At 42.6% G+C, this 22,267-nt stretch overlaps 1 protein-coding gene across 3 annotated transcripts in view; it reads left to right on the top strand.

The window, feature by feature from the left end:
• The window catches only part of SLC25A36 (solute carrier family 25 member 36), a 480,162-nt gene that overhangs the window by 105,630 nt on the left and 352,265 nt on the right, over window positions 1-22,267 (top strand). For 2 of the 3 annotated variants that reach the window (XM_069617779.1, XM_069617777.1), the window contains exon 1: window positions 11,480-11,536. Coding sequence is in view for 1 of the 3 variants with exons in the window: in XM_069617778.1 (XP_069473879.1) it covers window positions 11,363-11,536 (174 nt within the window). In the remaining 2 variants the exon portion in view is untranslated. Of the gene's footprint in view, window positions 1-11,362; window positions 11,537-22,267 lie in introns of those variants that run through there. The other variant, XM_069617778.1, reaches the window with a different exon arrangement.

Genomic DNA, 22,267 nt, shown 5'->3' with positions numbered 1-22,267 from the left:
CCCTGCACTTCTTCCAACAGATCCCTCTGTTATGTACTTAGGGTGCGTACATTTATTTCTGTCAGTGTCTCCTCTATTTCCCCCAGCCTATTATCCCCTGGGTCCTCATGTAATTGTTCTGGGACCTCCACAGTTCCCCACATTCGTCCGTTATATCTGAGATACTTTCCTTGTTTTCCTGGCCGCTAGATAGCCACACTAAGAGTTTCCCTGGTCTATCTCCCTGTTTGTGTAACTCTTCTGTGTATTGTGGAAAACTGTTTTTCCCAGCCTGTCACACTGTGCTAGAAATTCCTGTCTAAGTCCTACTAGCTCTTCCTCCGTCCTATTCCCTACCCTTCACCACCGGGGAATTTTGTAATGTGAAGGGGGTGCACCTCTCCACCCCCACCCCAATTGGAGGGGCGGCACATCTCATGTAACTCTCTCTGGGGGCAGATAAGGGAGGGGGGATGTCCTGCACACCTCCCTGGGGTCAGGTGTTCCTTCCTAGGAGCAGATGTCTGGACTGCATGACTAGCCCCCACTCCATTGTGGCTGGGGGAGGGGGCCACCACCCCTTCCCATTAGAAAATTCTCCGTCGGTTTGGGGTGCCCCACAGCCCCCCTAAAATGCTGTTTGGGTGGGGGTTGGGGGGACACTAGCCACCAGGGATTTATTTTACGGAAAAGGGGGAGGTGTCCCTTTCCCCCTCACCCCAAGGGGAAATGGGGGCACCCTTTGTAGCCCTCCTTGGGGGCAGATACCTGCTCCTAGGAAGGAGCATCTGACCCCAGGGAGGGCTGCTTGAGAAGCCCCCCCTCTTATCCGCCCCCCGGGAGGGCTACATGAGATGTGCCGCCCCTCCAACTGGGGTGGTGGTGGAGGGGTGCACCCCCTTCCCATTACAAAATTCCCCGGCGGTGTAGGGTGCCCCTTAGTCCCCCTAAAGTGCAGCCTGCCATTTTCAATTTTTTCCTTTTGGTTACCCAACTCCCCTTGGCGCAGATGGGCATAATGGTGTGCCATTCTGCCCCCAGGGTGCCCGAAACCTACTGCCCCACCCATTGTGGGGCCTGTCCGCCATTTTGTGGTGGCCCTCTCCCCCCCTCACCCCAAATGGATGGCAGGGGCACCTCATGCTGGCCTCCCTGGCCTCCTACAAACGGCTGCGTGAGGTACACCCCCTTCCCCCCCATTTAGGGTGGGGGGAGAGGGCTACCAAAAATTGTGGGACAGTCCTTCCCCCCCCCTCCCCGTCGGTGGGGCAGTAAGGTTCGGGCACCTTGGGGCCAGATTGGCACACCAATGTGCCCCTCTGCGCCAAGGCAAGTTTGGTAAACAAAGAAAAAAAATGAAAATGGCAGGCTGCACTTTAGGGGGCTAAGGGTCACCCTACACCGCCAGGGAATTTTGTAATTTGAAGGGGGTGCATCCCCCCACCACCTCCAAAGGTGGAGACTCGCCTTTCATTTTCACTGGGGCAGCCCGAAATGGCTGCCGCTGTGAAAATTACTTTCACTTTCACGTCGGCGTGCTTTACGCACGCCGACGTGAAATTGAAGGTAATCTAGCTAGCCCCCGGGCAGTGAGGGGGGAACTCCCCCCTCACATAGCCCGGGGGTTGAATTACTGTTTTGAGCGATCCCTTCTTTGCAGAGATCGCTCAAAATAAGGTGCCAAAATGGATGAGATACCTCGTCCTTGACACTTAAGGGGTTAAGACTGCCACTTTTCTAATCTCAAAGTTGCCTTTCTCTTTCATTAAACTAGAAAAGTGGTGCTGCAGTCTAAGAGATTCTATTTTTATAAATGGAAAAAGTGTGCAGTAGAGTTTTAACAGTACCTCATTAGTGCTGTATTATAACTCCTTTTTTAATTTATTTTGTTAGTGGTTTATCAAGACCTTTATGAATAAAAAGATCTTAACTGTCCATAAAAATGTAAATCTATCAGCTATTAGCATTTTATATTGCAATTAAACTATATTGCTAACGTCGTATAACCATAACGAGGGGGGGAAAAAGCAATGGCAAATACAAAAGCAAAAAAGTAAGCAAAAGCACTGTTTAGACAAAAAAGCCAAACATATTTCACAAGTTTTGCACACATTGACAAGTTAAGGTTGTTCCTTATGAATTGGTGTCACCCATGTCTTAAATGCATTAACCACCACCCTCTCAGCTGTCGATTTGGAGCGTTCTTTCACACAGTTTATTCAGATCAACTCTGTCAGTTACACCCATAATTTTATTAAAATAAACGGACCGTTCATGTTGGAGTGCAGGGCAATCCATAAAAATATGTTTGTTGCTCTCTAAAATCTTGGTATCTTTACAATGTCTACATGCTTTGGGGGTGGGGGGTCAATGACACCCCCTTCTTAGTAAGATCTCCTTGGTGTGAAATAAGTTCCACCGAAGATGTAATATACCATAGATTGGTAGTATCTATTAAGGAAGATAAGAAGATGGGGGGGGGGTACTCCAGCTCTACATTTGTGTTCATGAGACAAGTGTTGCAAAGAAGCAGAACTGTTCAATATGTTAGTTGTGTTTATCCAGTCTTGATCATATAAAGCAATTTTGACCTTGCCGGGAATACATTGGAGAAATCCCACATCAAAATTTAAATCAAGAAGTCTGGATTCGCAATTGGATTTCAACCGTAATAAAAAATCTGCCAGAACCTGGGTCAAAAATTTGCTGGCGAACCTAACGCGCTTCGGAATAGAGTGCCCTGATCAGCTGTAAGAATTTTATGATACAAAAGCAAGAACTGCCATTGGACATGGACTTTGAAAAAAACTAGCCCTAATTCAAATCCAATGGCTGCAACAGGAACCCCATTCAGAACTTGCAACACTGGTCTCCATATCTTCCCTTCTATAATGTCTATCCAATGTTGGGATTTATTTGGCCATAACTCCAGCCCGTATATTAGCTTTGTAATTACCTTTGCCTCGTAAAATGGAGGGTTGCTTTATTGGAAAAACGTCAATACCTTCTGTCAATAAGACTTAATTGACTAGTTCAATTTTTAGCTTTCCAAATTACTAAGCGCAGAGTAGAGCCAAAGCTAGGTTTTGAGGAGAAATTTAAGCCTAGGTATATCAAGCGGGAGATAACTTCCAGTTCTTTTGACTGAAGTAACCATTTACCACAATTATGTTTTCTTCCTCTAGAGAGCACCAGCATTTTTGTCTGTTGTGGATTTATCACCAACGTGTTCTCCTTTGCATATTTAGTGAATGCTAACAGTATACGCATCCCGATCTTCGCTTGATCAAATAGCAAATAATTGTCAGAGTAGGCAATCAGTGTTGTAATTTCGCCTGGGTCTGGCTTTGTAATAGATAACCCGACTGGTAGATGACCTTGCACTTTGTTGTTAGTTGTCATTAAAAGATCATTAGCAAGAAGATGGAGTGATAAAGTAAGATACCCAGCAAGACTCAGACAGCATTAACTTGGGAGCGAGATTTGGAGTTGGTCGCTGCATTAACAGCTTCCCAAAAAAGGCAAATCTTTTACAACCAATATTGTTAACATAGATTCAGCATCGTTTTGTAATACAGCTGGTTTATTTCTTTTGCAAACATTTCTATATTTCTGCTTTATTAGGTTGCAAATCTTAATTGTGTGTTCACACAAAGGCTTCTTTTCCAGCCTAATCACTCGTCTAAATGCTTGTTTCTTTAATAACAAGTTGTTAATTTTATTGGTGTAGATGTCTGACCGGTTTATCTCTAATTTTCCTTGGACCATCTGGCACTATTTCTGACAAAAATTTAGATAATTTCTCCGCATAATTCTCAACTCCAAAGCAATCCAATTTGCTTTCATAGGACTATTTTTCCAGAACGCTCTTGAGTTCTTTATTTAATTTCATTCAGGTTCTATAAGACCATCTTACTCTATTGCCATTGTTTTTAGTTATCAAATTAACAGGACCATTGGTATTAACCCTAGCATGGGCTACTTTGAAATTTTCCAAAGTAGGGCCTGCTACCGTTTTTTAAATATTTGCAAGGAACTTGGTGTTGGTCACCCTGAGTTACCTGGGGGCAACCAGACGTGGACTCCCTGCTCACTGTGCTCAGAGAGACACAGTTTCACCTCACTGATGAGGCCCAACAAGGCTAAAACACGTGTATGGGATTGCTGTTGGTACTCTTGTTCAGAGAGGAATTGCCATAGCATTTTGGTGCTGGACTGCGCATGTGGGCGGGACAAAGACTGATATGCAAATGGATATTTCCCATCTATGAAAGGTACAGTGAGCAAAAAGTGTGTGCTGAAAACGCTCATCTCGGAACAGGTTATCATGCCATGGCCTTTCTGGAGAGGAGCGCCTGCTACCGTTTTTGAAACCATTCCGTAGAAGTTTTCGTTTTGCTGCACATTTGTTTACCCAAAAAAAGTTTTTCTTTAGGATCACTTTTCAACACCAGCGGCACAGTTGGAATTACAACGCCCTGATTTTGGATCGTTGATTTTACCAAGATCCGAGTCGTCCAAAATAATTAAATAAGGACCCTCTTTTTGCTTTTCTTGTAAGCGAAAGGGAGAAGTCAATGGAAGCGGACATAACATGTCTCCCAACAGATCCAACTTCCGAGCAATTACGTCCAAGTTGTTCGAATGGTCCATTACGTCCTCATATGTTGTTGTATAATGCGACTAAGGAACGGAGTACCATATTCAGCGCTCTGACTGTTAGATGGGTCAGGCGTATTCTGTCATCCAGTTCCAGTAACATGTGGTGCAAGCCAGCTCAGTCATTGTTAAAGCTGCGAGGCTCAGGTTCTGCTGTTATGAGTCCCATTGTTTGCCTCCAACAGGTTAGATAAGGCGTTTGAGGAATCGGGAGGAGAGCCATCTGTAGAAAGAGGTAGCGAAAGACTTGCCATTATTTGGAATGGCGCTGTGTCCAGTGGTGCAGTAGATTAATCGCTTACCATGTATTCAGCAAGATTCATCATGCTGAGATCATTCACATGGGAATTATCAATCTCTTCAATATGACTGTTTTTCAAATGGTTTAATTTCGGTACTAGAAACGGATTTCTTGAAAAAGTTTGGATTTGGTCCCATTGGTGACTTTTTTTTATAATCTTTTGTTGTATGAATTATTGGAAGCAGAGGACTCGGATGTGCTTTGCAACTGAGGTGGCAGAACATAATTGCCTAGATTAGTTAATAATTCCGCAACAATGGCGTCTTCTTGCAAGGAAACACAATCAGATTTCAGTTTATAGTGATCCTTAAGCGAAGTCTGGCCTCTGTTTGTTTGTGTTAGCAGGCAATATCACAGAGTCTTGTTTGAGCTTTCTTATGGTATACTTGGAGGGGGGTGGGGAAGCTTGGGGGTCACTGACTTCTCAGACCTTTCTCACCCCATAGATCTAATTGTATTTATCGCTGCATGGTTATAAGCGGCGCAGTACCTGATGAAGCAGGATTCGTTGGTCTCGGCGTTCTCAGCCCGTGGACCGCAGGCGCTTCACTTCTCAGCCACTTTGCGGATTGCCATAGTATTTGTGGCAAAGCCCCGATGCAAGGGGCGGAGTCGGGTCAACACATGCAGCCAACGGCAGTAGCGAGAAAGTCAGCTAGATCAACAAAAGCGGAACAGCAACTGCACTGCAGACCGCTTGTCTTGTCAGCCACTCCTTTTTTTGACGTGTTAAAGCAGTGCTTTTGAAAGGAGAATACCCTTGCAGACACTGCCAGGCATTCTTCATGGTTGTTAAGCCATTTTGAAGCAGTAAATCGGGCACATGCAAAATGTGTGGCTTTGATGCCAGCCGGGCACAAACCTTAGCAGAATATGCTGCTTTTAGAAAGTTCATCCTTCAGGGACCTCAGTATCGGGCCCTAAGTGTGTGTTTGTTCCACAAATTAAAGATCTTAACGTCCATTAAGGTGTGAGAACAAAGCTGAAGCTCAGTGTTTTCAAATGAACTGAAACCCCACACAATAGACATCCCTTTTCAGTTTAGGGTGATTACATAGGATCTATTTGGTTGACGGGTTTATTTTTGCCACATATATATGTCGGGGGAGAACCTCTAAAGTCCCCACGCTTAACCCCCTACAATAATTGGTTCCCTAAACCCACCCCCCACATATATATGCACAAATTTCATCAACAAATCTGCGATCTAATGGGCTGCACAGTAATCTGCAAACTTTTCCACCTTGATATAATGGTAAACAAAGCATTTCATGTGTCGATGTATCAAACCAACTCTACTGCAACATGTCATGATGATGCTGCAGAAATATTTCTGTGTTTCACCCATGTTTATACAACTTTACTTTTGTGAGTAATGAGAAGGTTTGTTTTTCCTAAAAACCTTTCCCTGGATCTTTTCATGCCATCCAGATTTTTAGGTGCTCCATTTTCCAAATGGCTACAATTTTAGCCAGTCACACATGCAAGGTGACATACACTAGTTTAAGAAAATTGATTAGCAAAGTTTGCTAATTAAAATTGTCTCGATTAGAAAACCAACCCTTTTGATTAGCAAAGAGTGCTCCGAGGTCTACGGGCGAGTTGGCGATTCATAAAAATCTAATAGAATGTTGTAATACTATTTTTATTTATATATATATATATATTATATATTTTTTTTTTTTAAAATGTCAACAGAAGTCATGTTCATATTCAAGTGTCCACTCGTTCATATGATGAATCCTGCCCCCCCCCCTAAGAAATTAAATATCGTTGGCACTGAGATTTAGATACAATAACTTAAACTAGCAATACTGTCATTATGCATTATGTAACAATTTACAATTTTATGTTAGTCTTTTTAAAAATAAAGTTAACACATACTGGTCTTTGTCAGATAGGATATCGTTGGCTTAATAAAAGCGTTATCCGGAAAATAAAAATCTTGACTAGGACTCCCACACAGGGCTTTGGCAGTTAAGAATAGAGGAGATGATTACTGCTTCACTCTTTCCATTAGCCGCTTTAAGTTTGCAGTGAACAGAGAAAAAGAGGGTGGAGAGAGCCCTCTGGGCAAGAGGAATGCAGGGCGAGCATGCTTTTGTTGAACTTGGTAACTTAAATAGCTAGCTTCGCTACAAGTGTCAATTTAATTAGTAAACCTACACAATTGCATGTCAAATTGTTATGCGACACTGCTTATTTCTTGCCTTGCATAGGGTATGGACAGAGACAAGGGTCAGTACTGGATAGCTTTTCCAGTATTGCTATGTTACTGTAGCAAATCTAAATGTGCAATTAATTCTTTAGGCTTACTTGAAGATAGGAATCTGTATAATTTTTTTTCTTTTTTCCATAGACAAGAACACACATCATTTTATAGAAGCTCACTCCAGGAGCAAGTGACAATACTCAAAACATAAGACATAGGATTCATTCCTTTGATTAATTGGCCATTGATTAAGTCTGTCCCGGTAGGGTTAATTATTTTTTCCCCACCTTTTTGCCCAGTAAATCATCAAAGTTATGTTTACTATACTATAAACAAAGAATTTTGACTTACACCCTTCTTGTATGTTTGTTAGTTCCTTGGGCACTTTACATCTGCCTGCCTCATGATGAAGTTCTGCTATGCCGGAGAGGAATTAAACCTGTTTGGCTTCTGAACCAGTGCTGATGTAGGAGAAATACATCCCTCTGAAAAGTTTAAACAAGTATAACCATATCTGACCTCGATCGACAATTGGATAAGAGATTGCCACCCATTAAGCTATTAAACAAATTCTGACTTCTATCTGTATTCTTGGCTATGCTCCCTTTGTGTTGGCATTTTGTGTATGGTTTGTGCATTAAGTATTCTGTAATATTTTGTATGCATTTGTTTTGCTGATTGATACAGATGTTTATCTATTAAACTTGACATTTATTCAATGATTGAAAAAATATATATGGTCCTTTCAATGTGTGCGATGGTTGGGTGCGAGTTGGAGAATTATGTATAAGACCATGAATAATATGTTTGAAGGTGACTTTTTGTAGTTGTCTGTTTTGGCACCATGAAGAACCATCTTTTAAGTCCCATTGCTGCCAAAACAGATTCCCTACTGAAGATGGCTGGAGATTGGACGAGAGAAGGGTGCATGAAGAATCTGGGGCCATGTGGTCTTGGTAGCCTGCCCAGGGAGTGCATGGCCCTGTTGGGGCCAGAGTTGAGCTGCACAACTAGAAGTCTAGAGGATGCATATATTAACTTTTCATCAGTCAGGGCTTCAAAGCAGAGCTAGGATGCACTGGGGTGATGTAATACCTGAGCCAAGAGTTCTTTATGTATGAAGCGTTCTTGTTCCACAATGGGAGGGCTCCTTTCTTCTGGATTTCTCTTCACTGAATGCAACAGTTCCTCCTGTCTTTCCTGACCCACAATAGCACTGTCACAACAAAACCTCCCTAGCCTTTTAAATCCTTCTGTCAGAATTTAGCTTTTCCTCATATGCTATGCTTAACACAGTTATGATATTCCTCTGTAAGAACAAGAAACTATCGAGGCTGCGTACCACAAAGGAAATACACCAACCACGGGCTGAAAAGATTCACAGATCTTTTATTCTGCACAGTTTACAAAGCAACACAGATAGCTATCTGGCTCTCAACACCCCACAATGTATACCGTCCTGACAAAGGGAGGGGAGAGAGTGCTGGACATCTAAAAATTCATGCTTTTATACATTTCTGAGTAATATTGTCCAGCCCCTCTTCACGTTAATAATTTGTGGTCTAGAGTTCATGCCTAGTTCACATACAGCTTATACAATAATATGCAAAAGGATTACATAGGTTTGCATTTCCATGAAGTTACAATGGTGGTGTATGTTCTCGGATCCGCGGTAAGCCTTAGTCTATATTCCTACACAATGCAGTTCAGCCTGTGTCTACGCTTGAGGTTTACTTTACATTGTTCCAACGTTTATACAGGGATGAGTCTTAGGTGCGCAGACAATACTCAGATGGCAGTTCATATGGAGCGCAAGGTCTCTTTTACCTAGTATAAAGAGTCGGCTCTCGGACAGCCTAAACATTAACAGGACTCGAAGGTCGTGAGGCTTGGTTGCAAGTTGAGAACACAGTCCAACATTTTGGAGCAGAGAACATACAAACAGAAATCAAAATGGCGGACGATACTTAAACCGGCGGCAAAGTCAATTCAAAATCTGAACTTTGCAATGCGGTTTTCCTCATTGAGCGACTAGGCTTTGGCCAATATAAATCAAGAGGAGGCGCTATATGATTTCCTTTTTACACCTATACTTTGAAGTTCGTGTTCCTTTTACACTTGTGACAGCCTTGTATACTCTCCTGCCAGGACTTCTTGTTCTTACACACTTGTAATTGCCTGGTGTGTTCCCCAACCAGGGCTTCTTGTATTCAATTGGTATTTCTGAGCATTTCCACAATTGTAGATTTACTTGCTTGGATAATACATCTTCGTGACATACGTTTTGCTTTGGTGTTCCGATGTATTTACACTCCATGCATTTACATTCCGACAAGGGTCTTCCCCCTTTTATACTTGGTCTCTTCGGTTTCTCTCTTTCTATGGTTTTTGTTATTGGTATTTGGCACATTCACTGATATGCCACAGGGTCCTCACTGCCTTTGGGCTGACTCACTGGCTCTTGCTGGCATTTTTGGGCTAATTTTGCGGTAGTACAGTGAAGGTTTGTCACCTGGCTTCCTCTCGTGGCTGTTTCCTGTCTGTTTTCCTGTCTCTTGTGGCATCTCCTCTTCTAGTCTGCTTTGCCAAAGGCATCAGTAAGGAAGTGGTTGCTTGTGGCGGTCTGTGAACGCCCAGGAGTCTTTCCCTGGCATCCAGTCAGCATGACCCGGTCTGTCGGCGTCCTTCTTTGCTGGTTAGCTGCCTGGCTCCACCAGGCCTGCTTCTGCTCTTTAGTCCTTCGAGCCTCAGGAAGAGTGAAACGTCTCCAAAAACAGCAGTCCGTCTCTTTACCATGGACTTCAATGGGCCTTAGCCCAGCTTGGTGTGGAGACCCTCCCTGGTTACCCCCTCCAGTGAGGGAGTCTGCAGTGTCTTTTGGACTGAGGCACTCTGTTGAAGCCCAAGAGGTTCCCGTTCTTTCTGGAGGGGTAGACTAGTCTCCTTGGCTCTTCTCAGCTCACCTTAGGCAGTTGGGGCACAAAGGGTCCCCCTTCCTTCTTATGGCATGGCAGTCCAAAACCCTTCTCTCTGCAACACAAGATTCCTTCAGCCAGGTCACTTCCTGAGTCTTTCTTTCCTTACTTTTATTTTGTTTCTGGCAAATAGGATTTGGCGAAGGACTAGACTGATTAGTGGTTTTCACCGGGAGTGATCATCCTTGCTCTTTGCCTCTTCCTCGTCTTGGTGGTTGGGGAAAGACAGATCGCTGACAGTGGTTCTCATCGGGAGTGATCATTGTGCCTTCACTCTTCTCCCTCATCACAGTACTGAAAAAGTGATCTTCATTGAGGTGACTTATTCTTCCCCATCCCAGTACCTTTTAGGGGATTGGTGAGAGGAGTACAATGTATTAGATTATATGGGGAGGGATTGTTCTTAGGGGTCATAAGAAGGTGGTTTTGGGTCCCTTGCTGCGTTCCATCTGGCAAGCCCACTTTACTCCTCTTAGGGTTGTCTCCCCATCCACATGGTCCACCCTCCGGCATCCACCCCCAGGGTCGGCATCAGGTAGCAGCCGCCCTTCCCTGGCCACATGGAGAGAGACCGTCCCAGGGGAGATAGTGTGACATTGCATATTCATCACACCACCAATAAGTACTGTGGTTTAGGGTGGGTAGCTTGGAGAGATGCAGGCAATTGGGGACACTCCCTAAAGAGTGCCTAGGGCTGTGCTGTTGGCTTCAGGGAGGCTTTGGAACGGTCCTGCCATAGTGCGGGACCCAACACATATGTTCCTTCCCCAATTTCAAATGAAGAACACTTAGATGTTTTGTTTTTCCTTTTTAATTTTTTTATCATTGTGCTTTTCATTACACTTCAATATTTTTTACTGTTAAAATGTTATTCTAGCCAACTTGGTAACATTTTGTTTTTGTGCTCTGAAACAACCCTTATGAAATGTACAATAGTTTGCTACAAAAATAGAAATGCTGAAATAAATGAATGCATTTAGCGTGTTGTAAATGCTTTACAAATATTCTCAATCATGGATCGTGTTTCCAAGTTGCCCATATATTTTGTTGATTGCATGCCTGCAACCTTTTTCACACTGACATCGGAGTCTGCTTTTTATGGCTTGTTATTCAAGGATGCAGGCTTTTGTCAATCCTCCTCCATCAAAAGGATTTAAATAAGAAACTTGCACAATTAAAACCGAACCTGTTTTTAGATTACAAAAGCTGATTCTGTTTTTTTTCTTTTCCCTGCAGATGTGGGGGAACAGTGGGTGCTATTCTAACTTGCCCATTGGAAGTAGTGAAAACCCGCCTGCAGTCGTCCGCTGTCACAACTCTGTACATCTCAGAGGTTCAACTGAACAGTTTCAATAGTGCTAGCGTTAATCGAGTCACAAGGGTGTCGCCTGGACCGGTCAATTGTTTGAAGTATGTACACATTTTCTAAGTGTTGTCTCCTGTACAAATGAGTGCTAGTGTACTTTGCCGTCCCACTGCAGACAATGAAATACAGTTGATTTGACATTTAGCTCTTGCTGCCTGGAGGAGATCATTTAAACTTTTGCATTACATATTTGCCATCTTCTGTAACTTGCTGTTTGAAACAGTGTATGTGTAGATACTCTTGCAGAAATGTGTTTTGTCTTATTTTTCCATTGGTTAATGTGAATATTCCGTTCGGTAAACGTGGGTGTGATGAACGTATGCGAAATGATACAGTAAACAATCCGGGAATACAATGAAAGTTCACATGCCGTTGCTGAGTATTGAAACAAACCTAGATCGGGACTTTTCACTGTTTGATTTTTATCCGCAAGATCTTTCCTGAATGTTCATAGTGCTTCCTTAGTCAAAAGGCTGGTTTAGTTCTGCTATATCACACTTTCTTTGTTTATGTGGAGACTACTTTTACATTAAAACAAGTTGTATTTCTCAATCTCCTTTTCACAACCAGGTTAGTACTTGGAGATAAGCATGTTCAGAACAGCAGATGGAGGGAATAATAATCGCACTTTCAAATAAAAAACACTTAATTCAGCACTGTAATTTGGTACCAACAATTAAGAGTTAGCTTTATTTCATTACAATGGAAGAAGCAATTCAGATATAAGTAACCCTTTGACCTGCAAAGTAACAATTGGATACACGTTATGTCACATGCACAATGCTTCTAAGTATCTTTCTTCCTTGACAATGCTTTCTTATGAGCAACCTGTCGTTTGCTGTTACATAGTAACATGGCATTCCATCGCCTTCTATCCCTGCATTATAGGTCATACTGGAAGTATCTGCCTGCTCACATAACGTATCACTTGATATACCTTTCTCACAGTTTGAGAAGCAGAAGCTTTCTGTGAATGCCTGATATTTTCCAATACCACAGCGTGACCTTCATATATTCAGTACTCACCCCCTTTGTTGATCTAAGGACAACCAGCATATATCTACATTAGAGAATATTTAAAAGATCTGTCCCGAGTCCATCCAAAGGGCTTATATTAAACTTTCCCTGTCTCAAGATATGTTCTAATGTCTGATGTCTTGATGGAATCTGTAGTGGAAGCAAGTATGGGGGAACGCCATCTATCTGATCACTCAATAGTGAAAATTAAGCTACATTTTGGTAGTGAGGGAAGAGGAAATTGTAGATGGCGACTCAAACCCTTTATTTTGAAAGAGGAAAATGCTTCTGAAGCGTTGAGTACTTCCATTAATTATTTTTGTTGTTGTTGTGATAATAAAGGCTCATCGGATGGTCTGGTGGTTTGGGACTCCTTTAAAGCCTTTATTAGGGGGGAGTTGATGTTATGGACTGCTAGGGCAAGGAAGAAAGGGGAAACAAAGATGTTGGAACTTGAGACTACCTTACGAGATCTGCAACAGAGGTATGCTTTATCAAATAATAATAAGGATAGAATGGAACTGAATGTGATGAAGGGTGCCCTGAAACTGGAGATTGAGTCGCAAATGGAGAAATGTTTGTTTTATGAGGCAAAGGTATTGGGAAGGAGGAGATAGAGGGGGGAAACGGTTGGCAACAAACTGAAGGGTTTTTTAGAAAGATCCCATGTACGTAAAATTGATAAGGGTACTGATGGTGTGGTGGTAACGAGGAAAGAGATAGGTGAATGTTTTCATATATTCCATCTTTGTCTGAGGAAGGCAGAAATCTGCTTGACGCACCAATTACTGTCAGATGTGGTGTTCGCAATTGGTGGATTGCAGGATGGGAAATCTACTGAATTTTATAAATGTTTTGATACACAGCTAGCGCCGGAGTTGTGTGAGTTGTATAATCGATTCTTAATGGAAGGTGTTTTGTGTCCATCAATGAAGGAGGCTGTCGTAACAGTTGCTCCAAACCGAGGGAAAGATGCGGCTTATTGCTGCAATTATCGACCTATCTCATTGCTAAATGTGGATACACATTTTTTTTCTAAGATATTGCCAAATAGATTAGATAAACAAATGGGAAGGCTGATTGATAGGGCTCAGGTAGGGTTTATGAGACAAAGACATGGATATGATAATAATAGGACTCTTCTGGATATTATGCACTTGCCATAATCTGCAGTTAATGAGACTTTGTTTATTTTTTTTTTTTTTTTGGATGCTGAAAAGGTTTTTCGGTAGTTAATTGGACATTTCTAAATTATACTCTACTGAAAATGGGATTTGGGCCTCTATCAATGCTATTGGGGCTCTGCAATTGGATATATCGGCCAGGGTCTGGGTGGATGGGGTATTTTCGCTCCCTTCCATTTATTTAGAGGCACAAGACAAGGCTATCTATCCCCTGTCTCCTTTCCTTTTTAATTTAGTTATGGAGCCCTTTTTGGCCTATATCAGACAAAATGTTTCAATTAAAGGATTGTGTGTAGGGGGTGGGGAAATTAAAGCCTTGGCGTATGCGGATGATGTGGTGGTAATACTGAAGAATCCCAGGGAAGGTGGACCTACTTTGAGAAATATGATTGAGGAGGGAGGGAGGGAGGTTGACAGGTTATAAAATCAAATGGGGAAAATCAGTAGTTTTTCCTCTAAGTATTACTTACTCTTGATTGTGATAGATTGTTGGGTTGGGATTGCAAACGGGAAAGGGATTGTGTCAAATATTTAGGTGTTCATCTAGTTAGGGATGTTAACAAGTTGGTTGAGTTGAATGTGAATAAAATAATAGAGGTTCTCCAAAAAGACATTAGGAAATGGCGATCTTGAGTTTCTGGGTGAAAGTTAATGCAATTAAAATGATGCTGCTTCCTAAGGTTTTGTACCTCTTACAATCCATTCCTTTAAGGTTCACGAAGAAAGTACTAGGACGTATTGATAAAGTTGTTCAGGACTTTTTGTGGGGTATTGGGGAAAAGAGCTAGGATCCCACGTTATATTATGACTCAAAGTTTGTGATGTGGGTTTGGTTATCCTGTTTTGGGGAACTATTGTAAAGGCTTCTTACTTAAAAAATGTATCATTTTATTGAATGATGATTTAGACTTTGTGCCCTGGTGGGTGAGAATTGAGAGAGAAATGTTGAAAACGTACAATGCAAGAAGTTTGTATTCTCTTGGGAAATTACCTTGTCGGGCTATGAATCTGAAATCATTTGCTGTTACTAAGGACACTTTGATCTCGTTGGTTACTACTAATGGTCAGGGATTGCATATGTATAAAGAGGCTTCTTTATGGCATAATCCTGGTTTGCAGGTTAATATTATGATGTTGCATTGGAAGAGTTGGAGTAATAGAGGTGTTCTGGAAATTGGGGATGTTTGGAATGAAGATGATGAAATAGTTCCCTTTTGAAGATCTATGTTTAAAATATGGACTAAGTAGGAGGGAACAGGGAAGGTATAGAATACTAAAGGATTTGCTTTCTGAGCGGCGACTGATGTTGGACTCTGGATTTGTAGAGAGGCCAGAGCTATGTGGGTTGCTTACTGTGATGCAACAGAAAGTGTTGAATATTATGAACCTTATTGCTTTGGAGAATGCTTGGTTGGTCTCATGGGAGAAACTAAGAATTAAATGGTCTGAAGAGTTGGGCAATGACATTCCAGTGGAGGAATGGGAACAAATATGGAGGGTTCCGGTTAAAGCGAAAATCGACTTGAATTTGCGTTATGTTCATCAAAGGGTATTTGGTAATATTTACTGGACTCGCTCTGGTTCGCTCACCTAATGGAGATGTCATTGTCTCCACCGGTGAAACTACCCTGCCCGTACAACATGCTGTCACAGGACAATGCCAGAACGCTGCACCCATGCCCACAGACACTCAATTTAGCAGCCTGGATCCTGAGGTCATAGAATTCAGACATTTACAACTCCCTCAAAGATGCATCGACATCCTTAAAGAGGCAAGGAAACCAAACACTCGTTACTGCTACTCTAGCAAGTGGAAACGGTTCGTCATCTGGTGTAGGGCAAACAGCATCAACCCCATTGACTGCTCTCCCACGCAGATTGTTCTTTACCTGACTCACTTATTAGACTCAGGGTTAGTCTTTAATTCTATTAAAGTTCATCTAGCTGCACTTTCCGCATACACCACGTCTCAACATAAGGTGTCATGGTGGAAAGTTCCAGTTATAAAGGCCTTCATGGAGGGAGTAAAAAGGATCCACCCTCCTATAATTAACCCAGCTCCCGGATGGGACCTAAATGTGGTACAAACCAGGCTTATGGGCCCCCCCTTCGAACCCATGCACAAAGCAACACTTAAGAACCTCACTCTTAAAACTGCTTTCTTAAAGGAGAGTTCCGGGACTTTTTTTTTATTGTCCCTACGGTTCGGCCATGTGTTTTTAAGCATAAATCGGTAGATCGTAGAAAACTTTCCTATGGACCATACCCGACTTTTCGTCCATTAACGCACTCGAAATCAGCCGCCATTTTCTGATAATCCTATCATTTCCCCCCATCGACCTGGCTCACCTGCTTTTGCGGCACTAAATCAAATCCCCCGCCCCTGAAACAGACTTTATCAAAACATTCATATTCCCCGCCTCTATCCGTGACGTGACTGTGCTGCGTAGGCAAACGCGCCCATGCGTCTTCTACGCGACTCCACACAGAACCCGGAAATCAACACAGATCAGCTCACAACACAGCGCGCCACAATTCGCAATATGAAACTGTACTTTTAAATCAAACCGCAAGATTGTAAATTTGGTAAAGTACATTTATTTGACATCAAATGTTTAGAGAATATTCAGCGATTTTCATTTTTATTTGCTCACGTTCCAAAAAGTTTGTTTTGAGGCACGCGATGTTCCTTTGCTGTACACAGGGTCTTAGATCATCTCACAATACAGCGCCACAATTCGGAATATGAAACTGTGGTTTAAAAGCAAACTGCAAGATTGTACATTTGGCAAAGTACATTTATTGGACATCAAATTTTTAGAGAATATTCAGCGATTTGCATTTTTATTTGCTCTCGATCCAAAATAGTTCGTCTTGAGGCAAGCGATGTTCGTGTGCAGTACACAGGGTGTTGGTTTACGATAAAATAAGCTCTTTGGTCGCACTGATAATCGCATGGCTGTTCCAACAACGAGGCACTAGGCCACCACAGCGGTCTGTATGTTGCATCTAGCAGTTAGTACCGCGTAAGGGCATACTTGTACTTGGCGATCGTCCCACAAAATGGTCAGGGTGCTAACATTGTTCACGCGGAGAAGCAACTGGCGGTTGAAAAACCCATCCGCCGGTGTCTGGTACTCGTGACACAGACAATAATGGGTGAAGTACCTGTTTGAAAAACATAAAAAATGAAATTAGTCTCACCATCAGATCTTTATTAAAATTATTCATTTTATATATTCGGTCGGGAAAATATTTCATAGCTAGGACAGTGCAACTGGGTTTTAAACGTCAAGGGGGGGCTGTTGGATACTGAGACAGTCCCCCAGTGCAGGGGTTGACAGGGAGTGCAGGTGGAGAGTGGAAGGGCCCAGGACCGAGATCGCAGACAGTGGACCAGTTGTAGCAGGGGAGAGGGAGAGAGAAAGCAGAAGCAAAGAGGAAGGTTTTGAGGTGCTTCCGTAAAAGGAGACGGTTCTCCCCAAGATAGTGCGCGGTACAAAACAATATGCCACATAGAACGAACAAGTACAACTTAACCCGTCTTTAAAGCTACTGTATAGTAATTAAATTGCGGTATAAACTCATCTAAAGAGTTACTTACATTATATTTGCATTTTCCATTGTGTCTGTGCGTAGGGCAGCCCCAAAATACCACTCCTTCTATGCCGACGTTATTTCTTCTAATGAACGAACATGAAATGGCTTTCGTTTCTGAAATTATATTCATTATCGTTTCTTACGTGGTCCCGGCCTGTCAAGGTCAAATAACAATAGAACCTTATACTGAGTCGTGGGCCATTCTGGCACCCGAGAAAAAATCAAAGCAGCTGACCTTCACTTTGAACGAGCACACATTCCTAGTTAGCTACATTCAGTGTAAGGCCATCTCACAGGACTTGAAATTTACACTCCATCTTTGCATTTTGTCTGCGTGCTTTGCAGCCCCACAGAACCATAAATACGGAGACATTCTATATTTTTTGAAAAATGATTTATATTACTGTTTGGTTTAATTTAATGCGCAAATGAACAAGGTTGTATAGATACACATATTCAATGGGCCTGCGACATGAGGAGACTCGAGAGAACAGACAATCAAATTACAATCATTTAAACCGTGATGTGTATTTCTCAATGAGTTCTTCTTTAGGTGGACATGGAACAGAGGCAATGTTGGGTGGCAATGCAGTTGTCCCCTGCACAGGTTCGTTCACAACTCCATTTATGTGCCTATCTAGGACGTCACCAATAAGTTTCTCAATAAACTCATATTGCATATCCTCAAACACTGGTTTGATCACCCATTGTTTACTTCTTTTAGTGAAGGCCTTATTGTAGCGAAGCGTCCCTAAAGTTCCGGTCGTCCTACTTTGTTGACGGCCAACATTATGGTTATGTGCCAAGACCGCTAAAAGAGTCCGATTTATCATGCCCTCCATGCTAAAATGCAATCGTTTTGGCCTGTACTTTAGGCACATATTGTGGAACACCTCCAAATCTCCTGTGTGGCAGAATTCCGTGAGTCCCCTCAAAGCTTTTGTTATAGTTTTATCAAATACAATCTTTTCAATGGCTTTGTGAGTGGGTGATGAAGGAATCAACCACTTCTTCTTCCGTGCCTCCTCTGTGGACAAATGGCCATGTTCACAATTGTGGAAATGTTGGTTCGTGTTCCATCGGTGAACGTTTGTACAGTGTGGCATTACTGACCGCCATTTTTCCAGTAGAATTTCCAACGACCCTCCACATGTTTTTGAGCTCCACCAAAGATGGTTGCTGATTGACTTGGACTACTGTGAAATACCTTGCAATTCTTTTTTTTTTTACCTGCAGCCGACAATTTTTTATTGATTGTTTTTGCAAGATGCCAAACGTCAAATTGGTGATTTATATTTTTGTACTGTTCTCTCATTGTCTTGGCAATTGAAACGTGTCTGTCCGTGGCTATCAGGTCGATCACCATTCCCCGCGATTGTAGTTCTTGCAATGATGCTACAAAGCCAACTTTCTCCATGGCCACTGAGGATGTACTTTGTGACACCTGCACGACCACCGAACTCACAATTTTCTTACTTTCCATGTCCTGAAAGTGGTAGGTGCAGTACTTGGCTGAAAATCCTGGGCTGTCGCACTGTCCATCACCGGCTAGCCTGAACCGTTTGCCCGCGAATGTACTATCAATAGACATTTTTTCCATTCTCCAAGCTTCGCTAATGGCTGGAAATAGATAATCGGTTTGGTATTTGTAGAACTGAGTTTTCGCAATGAAATGGATTCCCACAAACTGAAAGAAAGACTCTAATTTTTTAAAACTTGAACCACTAAAAAGTGCAGCCGCTGCACAAAGTAGATTGCCTGCTGGCAGTTGTCCCAGCATAGGTTGTGCAGACCATGAGAAAGGATGATATTTTGTACAGGTGGCATGTATTTTAAGGTTAGTGCCTCGAATTGCACGAGTCACATTAATCAATGGCTCCCCACATACTTCCCCACCAACCGAATGCCCACATTTCATCCGAATAATAATATCAATCAAACAACTATCGAATACAATGAATTTGGCCTCTTTCCTTATACTGTCACTCTGCATCCCAGCTGGTTCGGCCTGTAACGTTGAGGACATGTCACTCACATGAAAGGTAGAATCTCTGATATCGTCTTCCGCTATGTTCAGTGATATTGATGGTGTTTCATTGTCGTCCACTTCATTCTCTTCCATTGCAACATCTGTTCCTTCTCCGGAGATGGGTGAATAAAACAATTTCTTCAACTTTCTCGCGGTCTTAGTTTTTGCGGGTGTGGATTCTGTGAATTGATCTCCGACTGCATCCGAACTACCAGGAGGACATTCACTATCAATGGCTGGTGGTGGTATAGCTCCGTTGTCAATCACTTCATATTCTTCCCATTGGCACGATGCATCTCCAGTCTCAAGTCCCTGCCAAAAGGTTTGACAAGCAACATCTCTCGTTCGCTTCACTGTCTGTGTAGATCTAGTTCGTACACCCACTCGCAACTAGAGGACAGATTGGAAAAGGGATGTTCAGTTTAAACACAACTTACAGTATTGAACTATTAACAGTGAAAAACAACACAATATAGTGACCAGGACACTAACCTTCTTTTGCTTTCTTTTCTTTGAAACTTTCTTGCCTCGAACTTCAACATCAGGACGCTGTTGCTCCGACTCGTGTGTGCATGTCTCCACTTCCTCTTGCGCTGCAACGACTATGTTTTCCTGATAAGCACATCCATCACGCACTGACGCTCCATCGACTCCCTGAAACAGAACTTTCATTAGTATGTATAATAATATCGAAAACACAAAATGTACTTGGGGACCAATACCCACGTACATCTCAATAGCAAAACACGAATGAACGCTTTGTGTAGAACATTCAAACGACAATTATTCACGCATTGTTGATCTAGTTAGATGGAACTGTCAAGATCCATACCTCGGGCTCCTCATAGACTTCCATTGATGATATTATTGAAGATGATGCTTCAGTGACTCCCTGAAACACAGTAATTGCATTAGTATGGTTTTATATTTTGATAAAAAGAACAGAAACTTTGTGCAGGCGTGAACGGCTCATCTAAATAGACCTGCACAAATGATCAGTTGTCTAAAATAAATAATGGATATGTCAATATGATTCGATTTGCTCGATCGTTGGAAGTGTCACCACCCAGAGATCTGCATCAACTACTAGGGGTGATGTTCTTGTAGAAGAAGCTCCGTCATCTCCCTGAAACATAGTACTTGCGTTAATAAAGAAGGAAGTATAGCGGATGTAATCACGTCATATGATTTCGCTTGATTGAACTGTCAGTATCCATACCTCGAAATGCATAAGAACATTAAGGGACGATGTAACTGCGGTGCACACTTCTGCAAGCTGTTGTGCCGACCCGTAACTGCACGCTCCCCCTTCTTCTTGGACTAATGCTCCATCGACTCCCTGAAACATAGGACTTTCATTAGTAATGAACACAATATTGAAAAAAGAAGACACATAGGAGGGCGACGACAGAAGGACATATCAATGGCTAAAAACGAAAGAAACATTGTGTGTAACAATCACGCTACAAGAATGCAAGATCTGATGATCTCCATCGATGTAACGTACCTCGAGCATCTGAGTGACATCAACGGTAGTCGTCAATACGTTGGACTCCTCAGCATCTCCCTGAAAGACAGTACTTGAATTATTTTGGATAACAATAATTATAACTGAAAACAAAGACTAGAGGACGAGTACAAGGGTGTACCATTAGGTAAAATAATTACACGATAAATTAAAACTATTGATTTACATGCCTAAAACAAGTCAGTGGCAGAATAGCCAAGTAAGATTACCCGATAGGCGCTTGAAGTGGCTGATGACTGCAATAACGACACGGATGGAGAATCTTCCGCCTTCATATTGAGTGGATACATAAATGGGGAAATTATTGTTAGCTAATGCTACACACTACCGCAAGGCCGAGAGATAAATACGTAAACTTGACTCACCAGTGGAGGGATGTGGACGAATAGAGTGGGAATAGCGGTTGAGAGCAATTTTCGCCTCGCTCGCGGTGTGTTCTTCTTTATTAGCAATGATGTGGAGTACATGTCAGAGGTAAAGTGCCTGCTGCAGATGCGGTATCGATCACCCCTCTTGTCCGCAAAGACTTCTAGGACTCTACTTTCAAGCTCAGACGGTGGATATCCGCAATATCGGACCCATTCTCTTATCTGATCTATTGTCTTAGGGAAAACATGCATTATAGTACCTTCAGATTTATTATGGGTCTTCGAAGGGCAACCGCCAATGGAACAGGCAGGCATTGTGGAAAGTTCTGAAAAGTAAAGATCAACAATTCTCTATGAATACCAATGTAAACTCAGAACATGTGACTAGTTCCTTGCATGTACTGTCTTGAACGAAAAGAAATTGGACGCAAAATGATTATGGTACATGGCCTTACCTTGACGAACAAACAGTTAGATGCAGGGATCAGAGTAGTTTCTTGTCGTAGAACAGGGAGCAGTTCACAGGTTGCAAACTGAGGAGTTTCCTCGAAGTGGTCACGGAAGTTCACAGAGACGAAGAGCAGATAGCCAGCACCTTCACGGGTTGACTAGCAAAGCGCAAAGAAGTGCTCATTAGAAATATGAAGTGGGTTATAAAGAATTCGAAACAGGGGTGTGTTTGTGAATGAATGACGTGTTTAAGTCGTGGCATTATGCGGTTTGCAGGGGGGCGTCCAGCGTGAGGGGGGATGCTTGGCAGGAGACACGGGGTCTGGAGGTAGACATGGGAACAACAACCCATGCTCTAGAGACCACTTTGAAGTGTACATGGTCTTTGGCACCTCTTGGCCTTTATCGCTCCCTGACAGCTCCACTTGCCAGCGCAAGTACCCCGGTGCGAACTGCCTTTGGTAGGGCGGGGGGGTGGATTGGGGCGGTGGTCGTGCAGACAAGACACAGGAAGACTCGTGAATGGAGACACACTTATGTGGATTGCAGGGGGGCGTCCAGCGTGAGGGGGATGCTTGGCAGGAGACACGGGGTCTGGA

The sequence above is a fragment of the Ambystoma mexicanum genome, chromosome 10 (genome assembly GCF_040938575.1).
Source record: "Ambystoma mexicanum isolate Mex_15411 chromosome 10, UKY_AmexF1_1, whole genome shotgun sequence".
In the NCBI taxonomy this organism is placed as follows: domain Eukaryota; kingdom Metazoa; phylum Chordata; class Amphibia; order Caudata; family Ambystomatidae; genus Ambystoma; species Ambystoma mexicanum.
The sequence above is the reverse complement of the archived record's forward strand: the minus strand, read 5'-3'. Positions and strand labels throughout refer to the sequence as shown.